This window comes from Natrix helvetica (genome assembly GCF_964273705.1).
Source record: "Natrix helvetica genome assembly, chromosome: 1".
NCBI classification, from domain to species: Eukaryota; Metazoa; Chordata; class Lepidosauria; order Squamata; family Natricidae; genus Natrix; species Natrix helvetica.
Genome location: NC_138548.1, coordinates 163601941 through 163623276, shown reverse-complemented (window position 1 = coordinate 163623276; position 21336 = coordinate 163601941). Strand labels below are relative to the sequence as shown.

General features: G+C 37.9%; 1 protein-coding gene across 4 annotated transcripts in view; it reads left to right on the top strand.

The window, feature by feature from the left end:
- Nucleotides 1–21336, top strand: part of TLK1 (tousled like kinase 1) — an 86045-nt gene that overhangs the window by 55503 nt on the left and 9206 nt on the right. For all 4 annotated transcript variants that reach the window (XM_081971030.1, XM_081971028.1, XM_081971029.1 and 1 more), the window contains 11 exons: nucleotides 1515–1607; nucleotides 1944–2054; nucleotides 2743–2879; nucleotides 3413–3601; nucleotides 5413–5479; nucleotides 11656–11753; nucleotides 13090–13171; nucleotides 14549–14640; nucleotides 14726–14815; nucleotides 14940–15109; nucleotides 18310–18445. In XM_081971030.1, coding sequence (XP_081827156.1) covers nucleotides 1515–1607; nucleotides 1944–2054; nucleotides 2743–2879; nucleotides 3413–3601; nucleotides 5413–5479; nucleotides 11656–11753; nucleotides 13090–13171; nucleotides 14549–14640; nucleotides 14726–14815; nucleotides 14940–15109; nucleotides 18310–18445 — 1265 coding nt within the window. The remainder of the gene's footprint in view (nucleotides 1–1514; nucleotides 1608–1943; nucleotides 2055–2742; nucleotides 2880–3412; nucleotides 3602–5412; nucleotides 5480–11655; nucleotides 11754–13089; nucleotides 13172–14548; nucleotides 14641–14725; nucleotides 14816–14939; nucleotides 15110–18309; nucleotides 18446–21336) is intronic.

Sequence of the window (21336 nt, the reverse complement as noted above, 5' to 3'; positions counted from 1 at the left end):
AAATTCTGGTCATTTCTATCAGGATTATCTATTCACAGTAACAAAAACCAGGAACAGACTCATCGAAGATGAGTTAGAGCCACTGTTAACGCTTACCTGGTCGTTAATGTGGTGAAGTCTCAGAATTTCTCTGCCTTTATAGCATCTGCAGATTGCTGTCCTGCAACCCTGTTTCAAGTGAGACAAATGCTCTTGGGTAAAAAGGAGAACCTCTTAACAAGGGATATCCCCAGCAATTCAATCCGTGGAGGAACCTCCACAGCATCTGTCAGATAAAGACATTTGGATTTATTCCCTGTTGGATGCTAGTCTTATTACAGATCCAGAGGAGATTCCTAGGGTGGAATCTTGCCCAGTTATCTGGGAATGGTTTGAACCTGTTGGACCTGAGGAAGTGGACAGGGTCCTCAGGACTGTGAGCTCAGCCACCTGCTCTCTAGATCTATATCCCTCCTGGCTTGTTAAAGCAACCTGGGGGATGTTGTGTGAGTGGATTCTGGGACTGATTATTTTTTCATTAAGGAAGGGGATTGTTACTTTACCTCTTCAAGAGTCCTCCGTTCACGCCCTCGTCTAGAAGCCATAGCTAGATCCCACCAATACTAGACAGTTTTGTCCAGAATCTCATCTCCCTTTTGGGGGCTGGGCAGAAGGCGGTAGAGAAGATGATTGTACAACTTCAGAGGACCTTGGAGGAAACAGTATCTGAGTCATTTCAGTCAGGAATCAGACCTGAGTATAGGATGAAAATGGCATTGGCCATGCTTTTGGATAACCTCTAGTATGGGCAGGATGGGGATAGTGCATCCATCCTTACTCTACTTGACCTCTTGGCAACTTTTGATGCCATCAATCATGATAATCCTGGGTTGGCTCAATTGATTAGGATTGAGCGTCATGGCATCATGTTGACTTGCCTCCTTCCTTCAGAGTCTGTACAGCATACCCAGCTCTGATTACAAGGCCGTTTCGTTTTTGGTAAAGATTAGACCTAAAAATCTATGTCAATGGACATTTTATCTTGGATCCTCTTCATTAAGTACATTGGCATTTTTTTTAATCTCTGGAATTTCTGTTAAAGTTAAATTTTTGACTGAACCTTGAGCTGACTTTTTTGTGGACCCAAATCATTTGTGGCACATTAATTTGTTTATTGGTTGTTCGAGTAACAAAAACCATTAAGATACATTTGCACTAATAGGGTGTCGGGAGACAGATTGCCCTTTCTTTTCCTTGGGTTTGGAAGGTTTTGGACTTTCTCTTGTAAATTTTAAGGCTTGTAGTTTTTAATACATAGGGATAAGCTAAGCATCAGTCAGTGCTTTCTGAATAAAACCACAGAAATTTATACAGTGCTCATTTTTTCTCTTGTCTTCCTAAGGGAAATTGTTCTTTTGCTTAGGTTAAAGAGGCCAATAATTACTTAGAATGGTCTGTTGTGATATGCATTTAATTCGCTGGGTTTTTACATTCTCCCATCTCTCTTCCCCCACCCCCATTTTTTTTTAATACAGACTGATCTCACAATGTTGAAATTAACTGCACTTGAAAGTAATAAAAATCAAGACTTGGAAAAAAAAGAAGGTCGTATAGATGATTTGCTCAGGGTAAATGTGATAATAAGATTAATAGAAATATTGGGTTACCTGTGCTAAATTAATGGAGTAGGAGAAATTATACGTGTTTTAAAATGGTAACTTATATAGTTGTGTTTGACTCAAAATACAAAAACAAAATGGCATAAAATTTGCTTATCATGTTCTAAATATATTGTCCTCCCACGTTTCCATATGCTTAAAATTAATTCTTTAGCCTCACTTCTGCTGCAAATTATTTTATAAATAAATGCCAAGGTTTTCAAGAGGAGATACAACTGTACTTTTATTTATATGCAATTTATAATCTGTATTCAAAATATGTACATACTTTCATTTAATTCTTAGGCTAATTGTGATTTACGACGGCAAATAGATGAACAACAAAAGTTACTTGAAAAATATAAAGAAAGATTAAATAAATGCATTTCAATGAGCAAGAAACTTTTAATTGAAAAAGTAAGTTGGGTTGTATTTTATTTGTATTTAGAATGTTATAGAAAGGAAACTTTGCTTTGACCTTATAAATAGAGAATGGGACCAGAAATAGTTCAATCAAAAATGAGTTAGTAAGAGAATCCTTAGATCAAAATACTGACAGAATTGCTGTGATTGACACCTTGTGAGAGCTCTCCACTTTTCTGTCATAGTCAGTCAGATGCTCTAATATCAGGGCAGCTGATAGGTGGAGCAGTTTCCAATCATTGAATAAAACTTGTGGCTACCTTGACTGAATAAATGGGTATCCTGTGACAGCCATATTGTGGCGAAGTCCATTATTTTTTAACAATTCTGATTTTGAAGTTTTTCAAAAAATGTGTGACCCTGTACTATGGCACTTGTGTTACTGAAACAGGATATTCTGTTTAGCTTGGTGATTTCAGCTGATATATTAAGTGGTAGAAGCAAGCTGTTGTTTCTAATCTAAGAAAATATTGAATAATGCTTGAACAAAGATTGCTGAGTCGTACACAATAAATAAAAGCATTAAAGTCAATGTTTTAGGAAAAATAAAAATAATTGTATAACATTACAAAATGCCTTAAAAATGTCACAGGAACATATCTAGATTATATTTTATTAGTAGATAAAATTGCCTTTTCAGAAACAGTTAAGTCACACCTCTTGGATATTTTGGTTTCTTTAGAGCACGCAAGAAAAGCTGGCAAGCAGAGAAAAAAGTATGCAAGACAGATTACGCCTTGGGCATTTTACAACTGTTCGACATGGTGCTTCGTTTACTGAACAGTGGACAGATGGCTTTGCATTTCAGAATCTTGTAAAGTTAGTCAATGTTTTGTTTTTAAATTGCTAGTAATCATCAGTTCCCCGGAGTGGTTGATTTATATTAGTTCAAACAGCTAGTGCTGTGACTAGTTTTATACACAGTATTATTATTCTGTTTTGAAAATGAAAGAAACAGAGTACTTAATCAACCTTCCTTCCTTCCTTCCTTCCTTCCTTCCTTCCTTCCTTCCTTCCTTCCTTCCTTCCTTCCTTCCCTCCCCCACCCACCCACCCACCTACCTACCTACCTACCTACCAAACATTAGTTGAGTAATTCAAAAGGAGAGTATTGACCACTTTCCATAAAGATTATTATAAACGTAGATCACAGATTTCAGATTGGTGATTGTCTATAAATAACTTGCTGGTCTTTTGTTAAAAGATCTCAAATCCACAATATAGCAGGTCTATAAGTAATTAGTCTGCCTGGTTGCAATAAACCAAAAGCAACAAGTAAGCCAGAAGTTAATAAAACATGTAACTTGTTCTTTAGAAGTTCTGCAGTTTAAAGGCGATATTTTGATTTGCAGGCAACAGGAGTGGGTAAACCAACAAAGAGAAGATATTGAAAGACAAAGGAAACTTCTTGCAAAACGGAAACCTCCAGCTACCAATAATTCTCAAGCACCTTCTGCCAATTCAGAGCCTAAACAGAGGAAAAACAAAGCCGTCAATGGAGCAGAAAATGATCCATTTGTTAGGCCCAATTTGCCACAATTGTAAGCTCAGAACATTTACTTAAAAACAAATGGATGTATACAGGGGCATCTGTGGCAGGGTCAGCAATGCCAAATGGCAGGCATAAGCGAGAGATCAAAGTGACCCCCTCCCTCCTTTAACAAGCTCTAGAAAAGGAAAGGTGTTTGATCACCTGGTCATGCCCAGAGTTTTGGTATTGTTGACACACATAATACCCCACATGTGCATGTGTCAATACATACAGTATAAATAGATAAAGCAGGACTCAGCTCTGCGTGGGAATTCATTAGTATTAACGGTACCAGTTCCCCATAAACCTCAAAGAGACTAGGAACTAATTCTTTTGATCATGCTAATTGTAGCTTCTCCCACCCCCTGTGAAAAAGAACTTGTTTCCTACATGATCATTTTGTGGCAGATGTGTAATAAAATTTTTACCCATATTTAAGGAAATGCATAACTTGGACTAGATTTTAATGGTGGATGAATTATGTTTATACAGTTAAATACAAGATCTGAATATACTTTTAAAAACAAATTCATAGAAGGATTTTATTCTGGACGAGTCTTAAAATCTTGTTCCTGATCTGTAAAGTGTAACCTCTTTGGAACTACTATTTTTAGGGTAATCAGTGGTTTAGTGTTCAAATAAAGCATACTTCTTAATGGGTAATCCCACATTATTAGATCTTCAGTATTATTGGATTTCCAGGATCACTTCTAGATTAGATTAAAATTCTAGTGTCACCATTATTAGAACTCCAGTACCACTTCTCAGTATTGGAGAGAGAAAGGGGGGGGAGGGAAGGGAGGGAGAAAGGGAGAAGGACAGAGAGAGAAAAGGGAAAATAATTTGGATTCTCAGATGCTTGAATTCTATATTCAACTCTTGCTTATTTAGAATGCAATTGTTTCTGCAAAGTCTGAAAAATGGGGCTGGGTACACTTCAATATTGATTTGGCGGGGGGGAGAATGCATAGCTGTCTCAAGTTTGTTAAAACACACTGATCTTTTTCAGTGTTCTAGGTCAGTGACGGCTAACCTTTTTGTTGTTGGGTGCCAAAATTGCAAGGGCGCACGCACATGTTGGAACCTATAATGGAAAACACGCCCCCACATGTACATGTGTGCATAACACCCCCCCTCCCACGCACGCCGCACTAATCTCCTCCAAGCTGAGCTTGGTATTTCCTCCGGGGGGAGCAGGAGAGGCCGTTTCCGCCTTCCCCAGGCTTCAGGAAAGCTTCCGTAGCTTGGGGAGGACGAAAAACAGGGCCAACGGGCCAACTGGGAGTTTGGAAACGATCTATATTCTATTCTACATTCTATTTGGAAGCGAACTTCCGGTTGGCCTGTTGGGCCAGTGTTTCAACCTCTCCAGGCTCCAGAGGCTTTCCTGAAGCCTGGGGAGGCTGTTTTCGCCCTCCCCTGGCCCTCTGGAAGACTGAAAATTAGTTGACCAGTGTACATATGCGCGCTGGAGCTGACGGCTTGCATGTTGGCAGATATGGCTCCATATGCCACAGGTTCACTGTCAAGGTTCTAAGTGAACCTAACAAAAGTTACGTCTGCTTTATAAACTGCTTGAACTTCAGTAAGCAGATTTCCTAAAACAATTGCAGAACCACACCAAAGTCTGTAAAATGTCAAACTATTTTAATGAATTGCATGGAGGTGCTTAATTTGTATCAGATCAAAGCACAAGCTTTGTTACCTATCATTTTCAAGTCATGCACAGGCTTCTTTATATTTAGAAGAGCAATTTGTCTTTATATGCAATTATTTTCCATTTGATTTTTAAAATTGTATTACTTGTATTTACCCTTGTAGGCTAACACTAGCAGAATATCATGAACAAGAAGAAATTTTCAAGCTTAGATTAGGACATCTCAAAAAGGTATGTAATGTATTCAATTTTTCCTAACCCTCTCTTAGTTTTCATTATTTTGAAGTCCTATAATCACACAAGAAACCACTCTATTAAACTTCCATCTCCCGTGTTTTTGTTCCTTTCTAGAAAATCAGTTGTTCCCTTCATTCCATGTTGTGCATGTAATCGTTATTTCATTTTAAATGCTTGTAAAAGTATCAACAAAACACAATTATCCATAGGACTCTGTATAGTGAACATAGACAAATAAAAATAAATGTCACCAAACCAACCTGCAGTGTTTCACAGATACCTGATTTCGTTAAATAATTTAAAAAGCTACATTTTCCTCAAAATATGTGTTCCACAATTCAAAGAAAAGATATGGTTTTGAAATCCATGTTAGATTACACTTCTTTTTCTTTTGAACATACTAACTCACATTTTTCCCCAAAATTCATTTAATCAGTCTTTTATTAGTCATAATCAGTTTGAATTAACAAACAAACAAACCAGCAATATGCACAAAACAAAACAAAATGAAACATTTTTGGATTCGTTTTCATTTTCCTCTTTTTCTCTGCTGTTTTGTATCACTACACATGGATAAATATGGTTAAAGTGCCTTCAATATTTAAAATAAATTATGAAACGTTTTGCAGAATTTAACCAATCATACTGGATTCCTTTGTTATTTTTGTACCATTGATATGATGATGATTGTACACCTGTGTCCATAGTCCCTGATATAAAACTATATGCTATGTTGTTTGAATGGGCTTCGGTTTGCATTTTTTCTTTTGGTTTCCTGTCCTCTAACTTGAATGCATATTCCAATTGTGCTATAGATATTCTAGGCCTCCAGAGCATGTTTGAAAATTTGGATACAGATAAAGAAGCATAAGGTATCCATTTTAATAGTTGCTATAGTGTTCCATGAGCTGGCAGACAGGATTGGTGCAGCTACCTAGGATAGTAGTTCCTAAACTGTTTGATCCATTTACCGCCTTTGCTGGTCTCCAAAAATGCCAAGCAGGCTCTGTTGTTTTATACAAACATCTCGGTAGCAGCAGTCCCATACTGAATCTTCAACTCCAATTGCTCCATTACTCCTAGGATATGCCAAAATTACCCTTGGGAGATAATTTCCCCAGTTTAAGAACTACTGATCTTTAATGTTAGAATAACATTTTGGAATATTCAGAACTAAGAATGATAAATAACACAAATCATCCTTAATATGAATATTTTCAAATAGGAGAATTGGTACTTGAATACATGAAATTAGATAAATAAAGGATGGGTATGAACATAGTACGTCATTGAAAAACACAAAACAGTTTGTCATAGGGGTTGACTGTAGTTTCTCAAGATTTTATACAAAAGACTCAGAAAAGCAAGGATTTCTTTAGCATTCACTTGTATTTTCTTTTCAATTCCTAGTCACATTTCTTAGCAGAGCTGGCATGATTATTTACAGTTGGTGATAGCAGGCTTGGGTACATACATCTCCTTCTTCCCATTCCTAGATAAGGCACAGCTGCTTAAGATTCTAAATTGCAGAATAACTGGAACCCTTTTCTCTCTACTTAATATTATAGAGCATAAATGTTTTCTGTCTAGATACGAATGTAGTCTATATTGTTGACATTAGATATATGCGTTGCTCTGCAGATAGTAGTTAGCAAGCACTTATTCAGCAACTATTCAAAGTTACAATGATGCTTAATGAATGGTACTTATAACCTGGCCTCAAAGTTGTGGCCATCATAGTATCCTTGCTTGTGGAAAGAATAAAAGGTTTCCCACTAATGTTACATTTTTATATTATCTGAGCTCTTTAAGATCAGCAACATCCAAAGAAAATGTAGATCAAAATAGTTAAAAGAGATCCATTACTTTTTTCATTGTTTAAAAGTGGTTAATTTTTAATTTCTTGAAGAAATCTTGATCAATTTGAAGCAAAGAGTGTTTTTTGGATTGATTATTACAGTATTATTTGGATTGATGTCCAAAGTAGATACTTATTATCCATTGTGTCATACCAAGATTGTAAATGAGAAACATGCTGGAGAAATTGGCACATATAGCAATGTATATATTTCCTTGTCATGCCCAATGAGTAGGACTAATTTTGATTAGTCAGTTAGGGAAGCTTTTCATTTACTTAGGTTTGAAACTAGCTGCAATTCAGTTTAATTTATATTTTTGTACTATGAAAAAAGCCACAGAACTGGAAAGAATGATTTAAGCTATTCAATACAACTTCTTGTTCAATGCAGCTATCTAAATTAAAATATTCCTGACAGATGCTGTCTGACATCTGCTTGAACACACCCAGTGAGCAAGTGCCTACTCTTTCTCTGTAATTTGTTCAAAAGTAAAACTGTTTTTATTGTTAGAAAATGTTTTCTAACAATCTGTTGCAATTTAGCTTTCTCCAGATAAATCCATTACTCCATGTTCTCCAAAAGTCTTGGGCTTCCTTTATGTAACATACTATCAGTTATTTAAAAAGTGTTATCATATCCCCTCTCATTCTTTCCTTATCAACATTCTCAGTTTCTTCACTTTCTTATCAGGTAGTTTAACTTCTAGATCTGTTTGTCTGAATCCTTTTGCAAGTTTCATCCTGACAACTGAATAGAATATTCAGAGCTCATAGGCAGAGAAGGAATGATCAAGATAGAATAAAATAGAACAGGGGTCCCCAACTGCCAGGCTGTGGCCTATTTGGAATTGGGCCATGAGAGTGGGCCAACCCACCACTCACACAAGGGCTGCGTGTGCACTGGCCTGCCACTCACGTGACCCAGTTCCCCTCTCTCTCCCCCCACACCTGGGCCACAAACTGCAAAGATTGGGACCACTGAAGTAGAATGCTTATTTCATTTCCCAGAAATCAGAAACTAGTTTGCTTCTCTTGATATAATTAAAACTGGTTTGGCCTTTTTTTATAGTCATATTTTTAATTTTTCATATTTTTTGTAATTTACTATTAGGCATCCCCTATCCTATGCCCATGCATTTGATTTTTGTTTCCTAAATTAATTTTGCATTAGTTGCTATTTACATTTATTTGATTTTTGTTTTATTTATAACTCTTCTCTCTAATCTATTTATTTGGTGATACTACAATTTTGAATTTTATTTCTGTCTTTCAATAAATTAGCTATGCCACCAAAATTTATGCCATCTGTAAATTAGACTGAAAGGGTTTCAACCACCTCCTCCAAGTAATTAATAAATTACTTCATTCCATTTTTGTTCCCGTTTAATGTAAATATGAAACACATGATTGTGTGTGTGTGTTTATGTAAAATATAAATATATTTTTCTAAAATGTCTATATCCATTTATTTTAATGTCAACCTGCTTCATTAGTTTGCTAATCAGTATATCATATGAATTTGGTAAGAAGTTTGGCAATCAATGAAGGAATTTACTTGATCAAAAACAAGATAAGACAAGGTTTTGTTCCTGACAGAACCATTTAGTATTATCTACTTTAGAATCTTTCTGAATATCGACAGGCGCTGACGTCGCAACGGTACGACGTGCGATTTCGGAGCTCCGAGATCGCAGTCAGGTTTTTTTGCCGCTGGACGGTCCTTTTGGACCTAAACCGTCCCGAAGAGACGGTGACAGGAAAGAGTACGTCTTGTTGATCTCAGGGACATCACAAAGTCCCTGATTGATCCAAGAGAATCTCTTCTTGCTGGTGACAAAAGCGCAGCCAAAAGCTGCTGAAGTTGGGACAGCTCCGCAACGGGAGGCAGAAAGAGAAAGTGTGTCCATCTGGTGAGGAAATTTTATTGTTATAAAAGAGACTGCTCAAAAAAAAAAATCAAAACTAAATTAAACTTGTAAAGAAAAGAAAATAAGTGGCAAAATTAAGCTGTATTGGACAGTGTGTTATCCTTTTTTTCATTTTCTTTTATGGATGGAAGTTTTGCAAATATTTCCTACTTTTTAAAGTGAAAGTATTGGTTTTTCTTCTTCTATTTCTTTTTTTACCTATGGATTAAATCTTTCTCTTTATTTTTATAATATTGGTTTGGATGGGTTTTTTCTCTTTATTTTGCTCCATTTAAGAATTTTTTTTTCTTTTAAGCTTGGAATAAAAGAACATAAAGGAATATAAATAGGGTAGTAATATCAGAGGGAAAAGAAGTTGCACTGCCACTTGGAGGTTGAGTCCTGGAAATATTGCTTTCTCTTTTTTCTCTTTGATCATTTTGACTTTGCACTTCAAAGGTTTCAGCTTGTTTATAGAAGAGATAAGGAGAAGAGCATGGGTTGTTTATGCAGGTGCTTTTTGGATGCTTCTTTGGCAGCTGGAGAGAAGTGAAAACAAAACCTTGTTTTGAAACTACAGTGGCAGTGTTTACTAGTTGGAAGAATGGCACAGCACCAAAAAGAAACCATAACATTACAACAGATTATGTTTGAAATTCAAAAATTATTAGAAACAGAGAATTGAGAAGAGATTGGAAAATATAGATTGTAATGCAGTGAAATTCGATGGAAAAGTTGAAGATATACAACAAATGGAAAAAGTGGAGGTTAGAGTCCTAATAACCCATGGGAGAAATGAACAAAGAGGCAAGATAATTGTGGATACTGACAGTGAACTGAGTGTGGTTGGAAATGGAACGAGTGGAATATGGAAAGGGAAGATATATGGAAAGGAGCTCTACCCCAGATTTCAAGGTATAGAAGAAGAAAAAAGAGAAGAATTGATGGATTCAAGGAGAGAAACTTTGACAAAAGCACTACTAATAACCAAAGATAAGCTGATTAAAGAAGCTGACGGAGGGTCTCGAGATTTTACAAGATATGTAAAAAGCAACAAGTTGCGAAGAGAAGTCCACACAAATTTGATTAAGGAAATAAACAGAAGACTAATTCTACAAATGGCAAAAGACATAAGACTGCACTATTACTGGAAAGACACAGGTTAAGATATGAAAACTAATAACAAAATATTAGTCAAATTTAGTTAAAATTAGAGCTTTATGTTAAACATCAAGTGATAATGGATATAGTTAGATAAATAATTGATAATGATAATGTACACATATGTATTGGTTTCATAAGAGGAAATTTGGTATAAATTCTAAATGGTGATCATAAAAGGAAGTTTAGAAACTGTTATGTAACAAAGCTTATAATATTTTTTAAAAAGTAAGTTAAATTTAGTTAAACTAAGACCAAAAATAAAATGAAATGAAATGATGACAGATATTGTTAAATAAATGATTGATAATGATAATAATGTAATATTTGTATTGACATGATAAAAGGGAAATTGGATATAAATTGTAAACAGTGATTAAGAAAGGAGGTTTAGAAACCTTGTTATTAAACATAATTAATTTTTATTTAGAAAGTGTTATAAAGATGTAATGTTGCTGGATGATATTGAAAATAGATAACAGAATGCCATGTGGTCTTGCTTTAAATTTTGGAATATTTTACATAAAGGGACGTAAAAACAATTATAGTCATATGAAGACTGAGGTATGATGATAGTAATATATATAAATATATTTGATTTAAAATATATAACTTGATACGAATTGTAGGTGATTACTGTGGAAGGGATGCACGAAAGCTCTTTGTAATAAATTGATACACTTTTTACAATTTGTAATGGAAGATGATTTTGTTTGTGTTATTCAAAAATGAAAAAAAATATTAGAAAAAAAGACCAGCTGGTCGGCAGGAGGCGCACACACATGCGCAATGGAACTGGGCTGGGGTGACGTTTGGCGGCCCACAGAAAGGGCTCTGCGTGCCACCATGCATGCCATAGGTTCACCATCACCGTTGTACCGTGAAATGGACAGTGTTTGTTGTGTTTTGTCCGTTGTGTTTATTCAAAAATAATATATATATAATATATATATATATATATATTAAAAAAAGAATCTTCCTGAATATCAATGCAGATGTGTCTGTTGTACCTTTGTCCTACTTTCTCTCACCTTTTTTTGAGGAACATTAGCTCTCCTCTAGTCCATATTGCTGTTAGTTTGTGCTCAAAATTGGTTGAAAGTTATTAATTGGGATCAGTAAAAAAAAAATGGGTCCAATAAATGAAAGTAGTAGTTTGTTGCTTTATTTTATCACCACTGCAGTTGAGATGTGGATAAAATATTGTTTTTTTTTCCTTGTTCATTTTTGAACATATTCTGCAGGAAGAAGCTGAAATACAAGCAGAACTTGAACGTTTGGAAAGAGTTAGAAATCTTCATATACGAGAACTCAAAAGAATAAACAACGAAGATAATTCTCAGTAAGGTTCTAGATTTTAATGTTCCATATTCCATTTTCTCAATGTTTACTGGCTCTGGAAAAATGTCACACAAAAATAAGCAAAAGATACTGTTATTCTACTTAGCCAGTTTTTGGCTTTCTTTTTCACTCTTGTTTTTCTTGAAGTAAACATAAAATAACACAAAATATATATTAACTTCCTTAGATAATTCTGAGATTTTTTTTTCTTAAAAAAGCAGAATACACTTATTAATGATGATTTTGAAAAGTGGAAAATGTGCTCTTGTTTATTTGCATTCTTACCATCTTAAAAATATCTCTAAATAGTGCAGGGAGCAGACTTTTCTTACCTCGCAACCCTCCTTCCTTCAAGATACTTGAAAATTCGCTATTAGGAGATTTAACAAGCCAATTCATTCCTTTTCCCTTTCTAATATCCCTACCCCATTAAATTCTTTGTATCCTGAAAGTTTGTGTGGTAGTTCATAGTAATTAAAAAAAAAAGCTTCCTATTTCTTTTTATGCATCTCAAGAGTCCTCTGAAGTAGTAGAAAATAATATCTTATTTTCAGATAGTCCTTGTTTGCTGCCAAACTGATTTGGCATTTGACCATCTGTGTTTGATTTTGGTGGGAATGGCTCCTCCTTTCATGCAAGGACTGGATTAAGTTCCTCCAATTTCATGCAGAGCACTCCCAAATGTCATCAGGTATTCGAGGCTGCAAAGGAGACTGTGGACAAAACTATATTCCACAGATATGCATCCTGTTCTTTTTGTGGAAAGGATGACCCATAGCAATGATTAGCTGAGGGGTTTTTTTTTAAGCATAAAGAGTCAAACCTACAGGTATTGTACCAGTGGTGGGATTCAAAATGTTTTACTACCAGTTCTGTGGGTGGGCTTGGTGGGCGTGGCAGGAGAAGGATATTGTAAAATCCCCATTCATGGATCTCTGGATAAAAGTAGAAGCAATTCATGAAGCAGTTATTTGAGGTCCCTTCCATAGTGTCTTAAATGCCAGTCTTCTGATTGAGCTCATAGCATAATGGCTCTGATCCCCATCTGCCTCTGTAGTAGCCAGATCAATGGCTCCTACCAGATGCCATTTGTTGCATAACTTATGATTCCTTCTTATTTTTAAACGGGGGCACAGGCAGGTGCATACTAATGTGATCCATCTTAGACTCCCTGCATTATACAGATGAAAATAAGTACATCTGCAATAAGTACCTTTCTTCAACTTTTTCTTTTCTTCCCCTTGCTTGTTTAAACACTTACTGTAGTTAGCACTAACTTTAAAGCTCTGCCTTTAAAGCTCTGTCTATAAACCACGTTTGTGCTTAATTTTTTTAAGGTTCAAAGACCATCCAACATTAAATGAGAGATACTTGTTACTTCATTTACTTGGTCGAGGTGGATTTAGTGAAGTATATAAGGTAACCTCTTCCCTTTTTTTGTGTTATAAGTATACATTGATTGCCAACACGCTTCTAAAGAAATCCTCCTAAGGCATTGTTAATACGTTTAAAGCAATATATTTCTTCTAGCACTATTTTGAGATGCTTCAAAACTTTTTACTTTCATTTCCTGCTGTTTCTGCTACTCTTATCAATGGTATAGAGCTGTGGTTTGTTAAGTTTTGGACCATGGATTATAAAATTATCTTGGTTCAGTTAATTATAGTTAAGATTGTATATGATCTCAGATGAAACATGCAATTGATGGTAATTAAACATATTTTTAATCATATAATTAACTACTTCAACCACAACAATACAACAATACACAAGCACACAATAGATACAAACTTAAGGTAAACCGCTCCAAACTTGACTGCAGAAAATATGACTTCTGCAACAGAATGGTCAATGCCTGACTTTGTGGTTTCTTCCTCAAACTCCCAAAACTTTAACCTTAGACTGTCTACTGTCGACCTCACCCCATTCCTAAGAGGCCTGTAAGGGTAGGCATGTTGGTGTATAAGCGCACCAACATGCCTACCGTCCCTAATGTTCCTTTTTATTCATATCCATTTCATGTATCCAAAATCATTGTGTGTGTGTGTGTGTGTGTGTGTGTATGTATGTATGTATGTATGTATGTATGTATGTATGTATTTGTGTTATAACCCCTGGTATGCCTAAATTTCCCTGGCTCAACTGATAAGGAGGAGAGCCTGTGGCTTAGTGGCTAAGACTCCTGCCTAATATATAATACAGCCCAGGTTCAAATCCCAGTAAGGGTATGGCTAGCTGATGAGAGCTAATTAGCTCGAAATAGATCTATACTAGTCTCCCTTTATTTATTTATCAGTACAAATACAACACACACACACACACACACACACACACACACACACACATAGTCTAATACATGCTTAACAAAATACATAATAATAATAATAATAATAATAATAATAATAATAATAATAATAATAATAATAATAATAATAATAATAATAATAATAATATAATGTCGCCTCTACTCTACCCCATGCAAGGTATTACAGTGTTATTAAAGGGGGGGTATCATAGTTGCAAAGCAGTTTACAAAACGAGCCCTATAATTATGATGAATCATCATAGCACACGCACACAAAAATGGCAAATTGTCAACCTCTTCCCCATTATAATTACTGGAAGAAAATATCTCCAGAGCTCTTTCAACATTCCAAATTCAACTTATCTCCATTTTACATGTTTTAATTAATAAAGTCTAGAGACTCATATGGTACAGGGAAGTGTTAGGAGCTGCTTCCTTGAACCTTTAACAGTATTTTTCTGTTTACTAATGTCATCTAACGGGTCTTGCAGGCATTTGATCTTTATGAGCAAAGATATGCTGCTGTGAAGATACATCAACTTAACAAAAGCTGGAGAGATGAGAAAAAGGAAAACTATCACAAGTAAGCATTTTTTAAAACCTTACTTGTGGCAAGTTAAAATGATACTCCGGTATTTATGATTAATGATTCCTGTTTTTTTCAAAAGGCATGCCTGCAGAGAGTACAGAATACACAAAGAGTTGGACCATCCACGGATAGTAAAACTTTATGATTACTTCTCCTTGGATACAGATACGTAAGTATATAAAATAATACCTCTTTGTTTAAGAGCAATTTGAATTATATTAATATTTTTAATATCCAGTTTATTTCATATTTTTATTTTATGCTTAAATATATCTTCGTTTCTACTCTTGTAGGTTTTGTACAGTGTTAGAATATTGTGAAGGCAATGATTTGGATTTCTATCTCAAACAACATAAACTAATGACAGAGAAGGAAGCTAGGTCCATTGTAATGCAGATTGTAAATGCACTGCGATATCTCAATGAAATTAAACCGCCCATTATACATTATGATCTTAAACCAGGTAAGTCAAAAATATTAACTTCCTTTATTTTTGTAAAATATATCATTCGCTTCGTGCTTATTAACAAGGGAATTTTCTATTTTTGTCCTTATTAAATCCATCAGGTTTGCCTTGTTTAAAAATGGCATAAGACAGGGCTTAAAGTGTTAGACTAGGAAAAGAAGAGGCAGATGGAGTCTCACCTTGGTTCTATCATTCCCTCAACCCAACTTACCACATAGAAACATTGGAAGGGGCTGCTAAATATAACATTGTTGAAATTATGACCTAATTTGAATTACTATATATGCCCTGTTTCCCCAAAAATAAGACATGCTCTGCTAATAAGCCCAATCAGGCTTTTCAGAGCATGCACCATAATAAGCCCTCCCCGAAAATAAGCCTGCCCCCAACTATTTAAACCCATGCACAACCGCCCCCCGCCATTACCACTGTACCACCTACTGGTACAGCTTCTGGGGCAAAAAGAGGGCTCGCCGCAAAAACAGCGGCAGGCGAAGCAAAGTACTTCCACCTACCGCCCTTCCCTCCCACACAAAAAGAGCCCGCCGCAAAAAAGCAGGCCAGCAATGCGATCACCCCCTCCCGCCTGTTCCTTCTCGCGCAAAAAAACACTGCCCACTCCAATGGTAAAGGCAGCCTGCCTGGTTTCCTTCCCCGCCGTCCCTTTAGCGAGGGGTGGCAGGTGGGGGGGGGGGGAAGCGAGGCACGCCTCTTACCTTTCCAGGTCTGTTGCGTTCCTCGCCCTTTCGCCCATTGAATCCCCTTGTTAAAAAAACCATGAGTTCAACTCGCGAGGTTTTGTTTACAAGGTGATTCAATGGGCGAAAAGGTGAGGAATGCAACAGACCTGGAAAGGTAAGAGGCGTGCCTCGTGGCCCAGTACCGCCCACCTCACCCCAATGGTAAAGGCAGCTGCCTGGTTCCCTTCCCTGCCGTCCCTTTAGCGAGGGGTGGCAGGTGGGTGAAGAGAAGCGAGATGCACGGGCTAGCTGCGTTCCTCTCCCTTTTGCCCATTGAATCCCTTTGTAAAAAAACCCTCGCGAGTTGAACTCATGAGGCTTTTTTTACAAGGGGATTCAATGGGCGAAAGGAAGAGGAATGCAAGAGACCTGGAAAGGTAAGAGGCGTGCCTTGCTTCTCCCCCCCCACCTGCCACCCCTCGCTAAAGGGACGGCGGGGAAGGGAACCAGGCAGGCTGCCTTTATCATTGGAGCGAGGTGAGCGGTGTTGGGCCGCGATGCGCACCTCTTACCTTTCCAGCTCCGTCGCGTTCCTCGCCATTGTGTTCAGGGAAGCACCTGGTAAAAAAAAAAACCTTCTCGCGACTTCAAGAAGTTTGATTGAACTCGTGAGAAGGTTTTTTTTTTTTACCAGCCGCTTCCCTGAGCACAACAGCGAGGAACACAACGGAGCTGGAAAGGTAAAAGGCGCACCTTGCTTCTCACCTGCCCCAGAAAATAATAGGCCCAACCCTATAATAAGCCCAAGGCCATATTTCGTGGGGCAAAAGAAAATAAGACCCTGTCTTATTTTCGGGCTTTTTGTATTCGGGTCTTTTCCCGTGTAAGATTGAGATTGTCTTGGCAACATTTCAGCGAGGTCTCACTCGCCATCTTCAGTTTGGGGTTTTCGGCTTAAAGCGTGGTCGGAGCTGCCGTCTTTCTATAAATCTTGGTGGGGGGTGTGTGGAGTGCTGGCGTTTCAGTAAGTGGGTTGATTGGCTGTGTGGCTGTATCATGATTGGTAGATTGGTGCTCATTGGTGCTGGCTGTGTGTCCGTTGTTTTGTGTTGTAAGGGCCTGGGTAGTGGGTGGGGCTCGTTTGTTGACTAGGGTTGGTTTCCAGATGTCTGGAAACAGCCAATCAATCCACTTACTGAAACAATGCCAGCACTCCACACACCCCCACCAAGATTTATAGAAAGACAGCAGCTCCGACCACGCTTTAAGACAAAAACTCCAGCCTGAAGATGGTGAGTGAGACCTCGCTGAAACGTTGCCGAGACAATCTCAATCTTACCTGGGAAAAGACCCAAATACAACAAGACCAGCATACCTACACCCATGAAAATCTACGAAAATTTTATATATGTATGTATGTATGTATGTGTATATGTATATTTATTTATTTCATATATTACTTATTTTATTATGTAATATACTCAACATTAGAGTTTTATTCTGGAATATAAAATAACAATAGCCTAATTTGCTTCCACTGTGTAGAAACATAATTTTCTTTTTGTTTTTGAATAGGCAGGAAATAATTTTATTTTGTTGCTTTAGTTTTGGATTGCTTCTTAGTGGATACTCAATGTAATGTACAAATAGAAATAACAAAATAGAGCAGCTACAGAGCTTAGTCAATCAAGAAAAACTGAAATGTAACAAAATTATAATGCAAATATAATTGCAGGCATTGTTTTCCAGTTCTTGAAACTTTTGTTTTTCTATGAAATGCTTAATACACGAAAACGATAAAATTCAGTACAAATAGCATGACATTGTTACAATACCCAAAAGTGCTTTATTTATTTAAAAATCCATAATTTGGATTTGAATTTATGAAATGTATACTAATTCTTATATAAAGTTTTATAGGCTTAGTGGTAAATAACTAAGTTTGCATGCATTCTGTGACTTGAAATATAGGAACTTAAGATGTTTGAGATATGGGAACTTTATCTTTTTCCCAGATGTAAGTCATCCAGCATCGTCTGACAGGTGAGATGGGCAGCACATAAATTTAATAAATAAAGTAAATAAATTGTCTTTCAAATGAATAGTTTGCTACATGGGATAGATCTATGAATAGTTTGTGATTTATAACATGCCTGTTAAATATTTCAGTTCTGTAAAATTTTTAGGGCTGTGCAATGCAATTGAAAGTGGAGTATCACAGAATAAGCGATACACTGAAGTTGTAAAACTCATTGGTTGCTTTGAAAGCTACTCTGTGGGTCTGTGTAAGTGTAGACAATACTTTTCGTGGGTCCACCAATGAAGCAAAGTAGCTAAGCAAATGTGTATACGCATTGAGAATGTACTAGTTTTTAGGGTTGAACAAAGACTACAAATGTGTTTCATGATTTGCAGAACTATGAACAAAGCACCTCTCTTTGAATCATTCAAATACCCACATCTTTTAGAGTTCATGTGGCTGCTTCAAAAGTTGTTCCAATTTTCTTCTTTTGATAGGAAACATCCTTTTGGTTGATGGAACAGCATGTGGAGAAATAAAAATCACAGATTTTGGCCTGTCTAAAATAATGGATGATGATAGCTATGGTGTTGATGGAATGGACCTAACTTCACAAGGAGCTGGGACTTACTGGTATATTACTTTCCATTCTGCAAACTTTTCTTTCCTTTTATTAAACAAAAAAAATTAAAAAATTAAAATGACATCTTAGTTATTCTCATGAATAACAAAGTTTATGTACAGCTGCCCTACAATTATACTAAAGAGATTGGTATCGTGCCTAATTCAGTTCATATCTTAATGGTACAGAATTTATCTTTCATCATGTTGAATTAAAAAACCTGATATGCAAATACAAACAGAGAAATATTCACTGAAGACATTCTAATATTCCACATACCGTGTTTCTCTGAAATTACAACATGTCCTGATAATAAGACCATGCCATATTTTTCCCGTGGGCAAAACTATATGCCCTCCCCCAATAATAAGCCCCCTGGACAACCCCCGTTCCAGCCAGACAGAGCGCCACTCACCAACTTAGCGATATCCCGAAGGCGTAAAGCTGCAGGAGCTGGGGGAGAGGGGGCAAAGGCGCTCACATTGCTTGATGTCTTTGGGATACCGCTAGGTTGGTGGGTGGCGTTGTGCCCAGCTGGAGCGGGGGGTTGCTGGGCAGCTGCTCTCACAAGCAGCTGCCCGGAAACACCCGTTTCCAGCCGGGCAGAGCGCCACTCACCGACCCAGTAATATCCCAAAGGCGCTAAGCCGCGTGGCGCTCTGCCCGGCTGGGAAGAGAGGTTGCGCGAGCACTTGTTCTGCCTCCAGCTCGCATGCCTCCCTCCCACCCTCACCATGCCCAGCTCTCCCTGCAGGGCTGAGCCAGGGAGGCGCCGCTGCCGCCATGGCCCCGCTGCCGCTATTCTCCAATCATAACAGGCGTCCAAACTCCGGAAATCCACTGCCAAGTCTTCCAGCAGCGGCCGCACTGGGACTACGCTCTATTGTTGTGGGCTGGCTGTTGGAAGACTCTGGTGGGACAGAGAGTCTTCCTGTAGCCAGCCCACAACCATAGAGTGTAGTCCCAGAGCGGCTGCTGCCGGAAGACTCGGCAGTGGATCTCCGGAGTTTGGAATCCGGTTATGCTCGCAGCATGGCGGCGACAGCAGGGCTGCGGCAGTGACAGCGGGGCCATGCCGGCAACGGCACCCTGGCCCAGTCCTGCAGGGAGAGCTGTGCATGGTGAGGCTGGGAGGCACGCAAGCTGGAGGCAACCTCTCTTTCCAGCTGGGCAGAGCACCCCGCGGCTTACCACCTTTGGGATATTACTGGGTCAGTGAGTGGCGCTCTGCCCGGCTAGAAAGGGGGGTTGCCGGGGGGCTGCTCATGAGTGTGGTCACCTCATGATGGCTTTGTTGCGCTGCTGCGACAGTGCAACTCAGCCGTTTGCCCTGCGGCTGTGCCCAGCTCTTTGGGCACCCACTCACAAGAGAGCAGCCACCCGGCAACCCCAGACCAAAAAGCCCCCCACCCCACCCAAAAGAAAATAAGACCCTGTCTTATTTTCGGGAAAACACAGTATATATTTGGGCTGAAAGACAGCCACCTTCTTTTTACATAGAGCTGTGATTAAAATGCAGTATGGCAGGCTAGTTCTGCTGACTGCCAGGAGTTCGATCCTCACCGGCTCAAGGTTGACTCAACCTTCCATCCTTCCGAGTTGGGTAAAATGAAGATCCAGATTTTTGGGGGGCAATGTGGTGACTCTCTAAACCGCTTAGAGAGGGCTGTGAAAGTACTATGAAGCGGTACATAAGTGCTATTGCTGTATATTTCTTAAATGTAATTGGTTCTAAAGGGAAGGCAAAGGAGATACATTTGATTTGTGAATTGTGATCATTAATGTTTCACTGTTGAAATTATCAAAGTTTCAACAGTATTAGTACTCTGCAGATACTTCGGGAAAAATGCTTTGCAACAAACAAGAGCATATGAAGGACAGGATTGTTGTTTTTTCCAGACCCTTAAAGCAGCATTGTATTGAGGTTATAGAACATTGTAAGCTGTGCATAAATGACATGTACAGGCAAAGCCATTTTCCATAATGGGGGGGGGGAGGGGAAGTATCATGATTGCAAATGCATGAATGTGTGCCATGTTTTAAATGTACTTGATCTATAAAGTTGTAATTTGTGAACATTCAGAATGGCTTGTATTCATCTCAATTGTGTATCTTGTCAACTTCCAATCTGGGTTTTGAATTATCTTTATCAATTCAATTTCTAGTTTGGTCTACCATAATTTGTTACAATTCAGTAAATTTACTCTCTGAGTTAATTGAGCTTGCTTGCTAATTCAGAACTAGAAACCAATGCTTGTAATAAGATATTATGATATATCCTTATTTGTCCTCCCTGCACTGAGACGAGTAAAACAGGTGCGTTTTGCCTTTGTACGCTAGAAAAATTTAAAGGATGGGATTTTCGTTCTGCTAAAATAGCTATTAAATATGCTGTAATCATATTCCTTACAGATGATATCATTTGTTATAGAACAGAAATTACTTTGAGGAGAGAGTTTAATGGTTTTACACAATATACAGATATTTAGATGAAGATTAATAATTCAAGATCAGTATGCTCCTTTTTGTAGAGACCTAAATGTCAGGGATGCGGTGGCTCAGTGGCTAAGACACTGAGCTTATCGATTAATAGGTTGACAGTTTAGCAGTTCAAATCCCTAGTGCCGCGTAACGGAGTGAGCTCCCGTTACTTGTCCCAGCTTCTGCCAACCTAGCAGTTCGAAAGCACATAAAAATGCAAGTAGAAAAATAGGGGCCGCTTTGTTGGGAAGGTAACAGAGTTCCGTGCGCCTTCAGCGTTTAGTCATGCCGACCACATGACCATGGAGACGTCTTCGGACAGCGCTGACTCTTCGGCTTTGAAACTAAGATGAGCACCACCCTCTAGAACCAGAAACAACTAGCACACATGTGCGGGGGAACCCTTACCTTTAAATGTCAT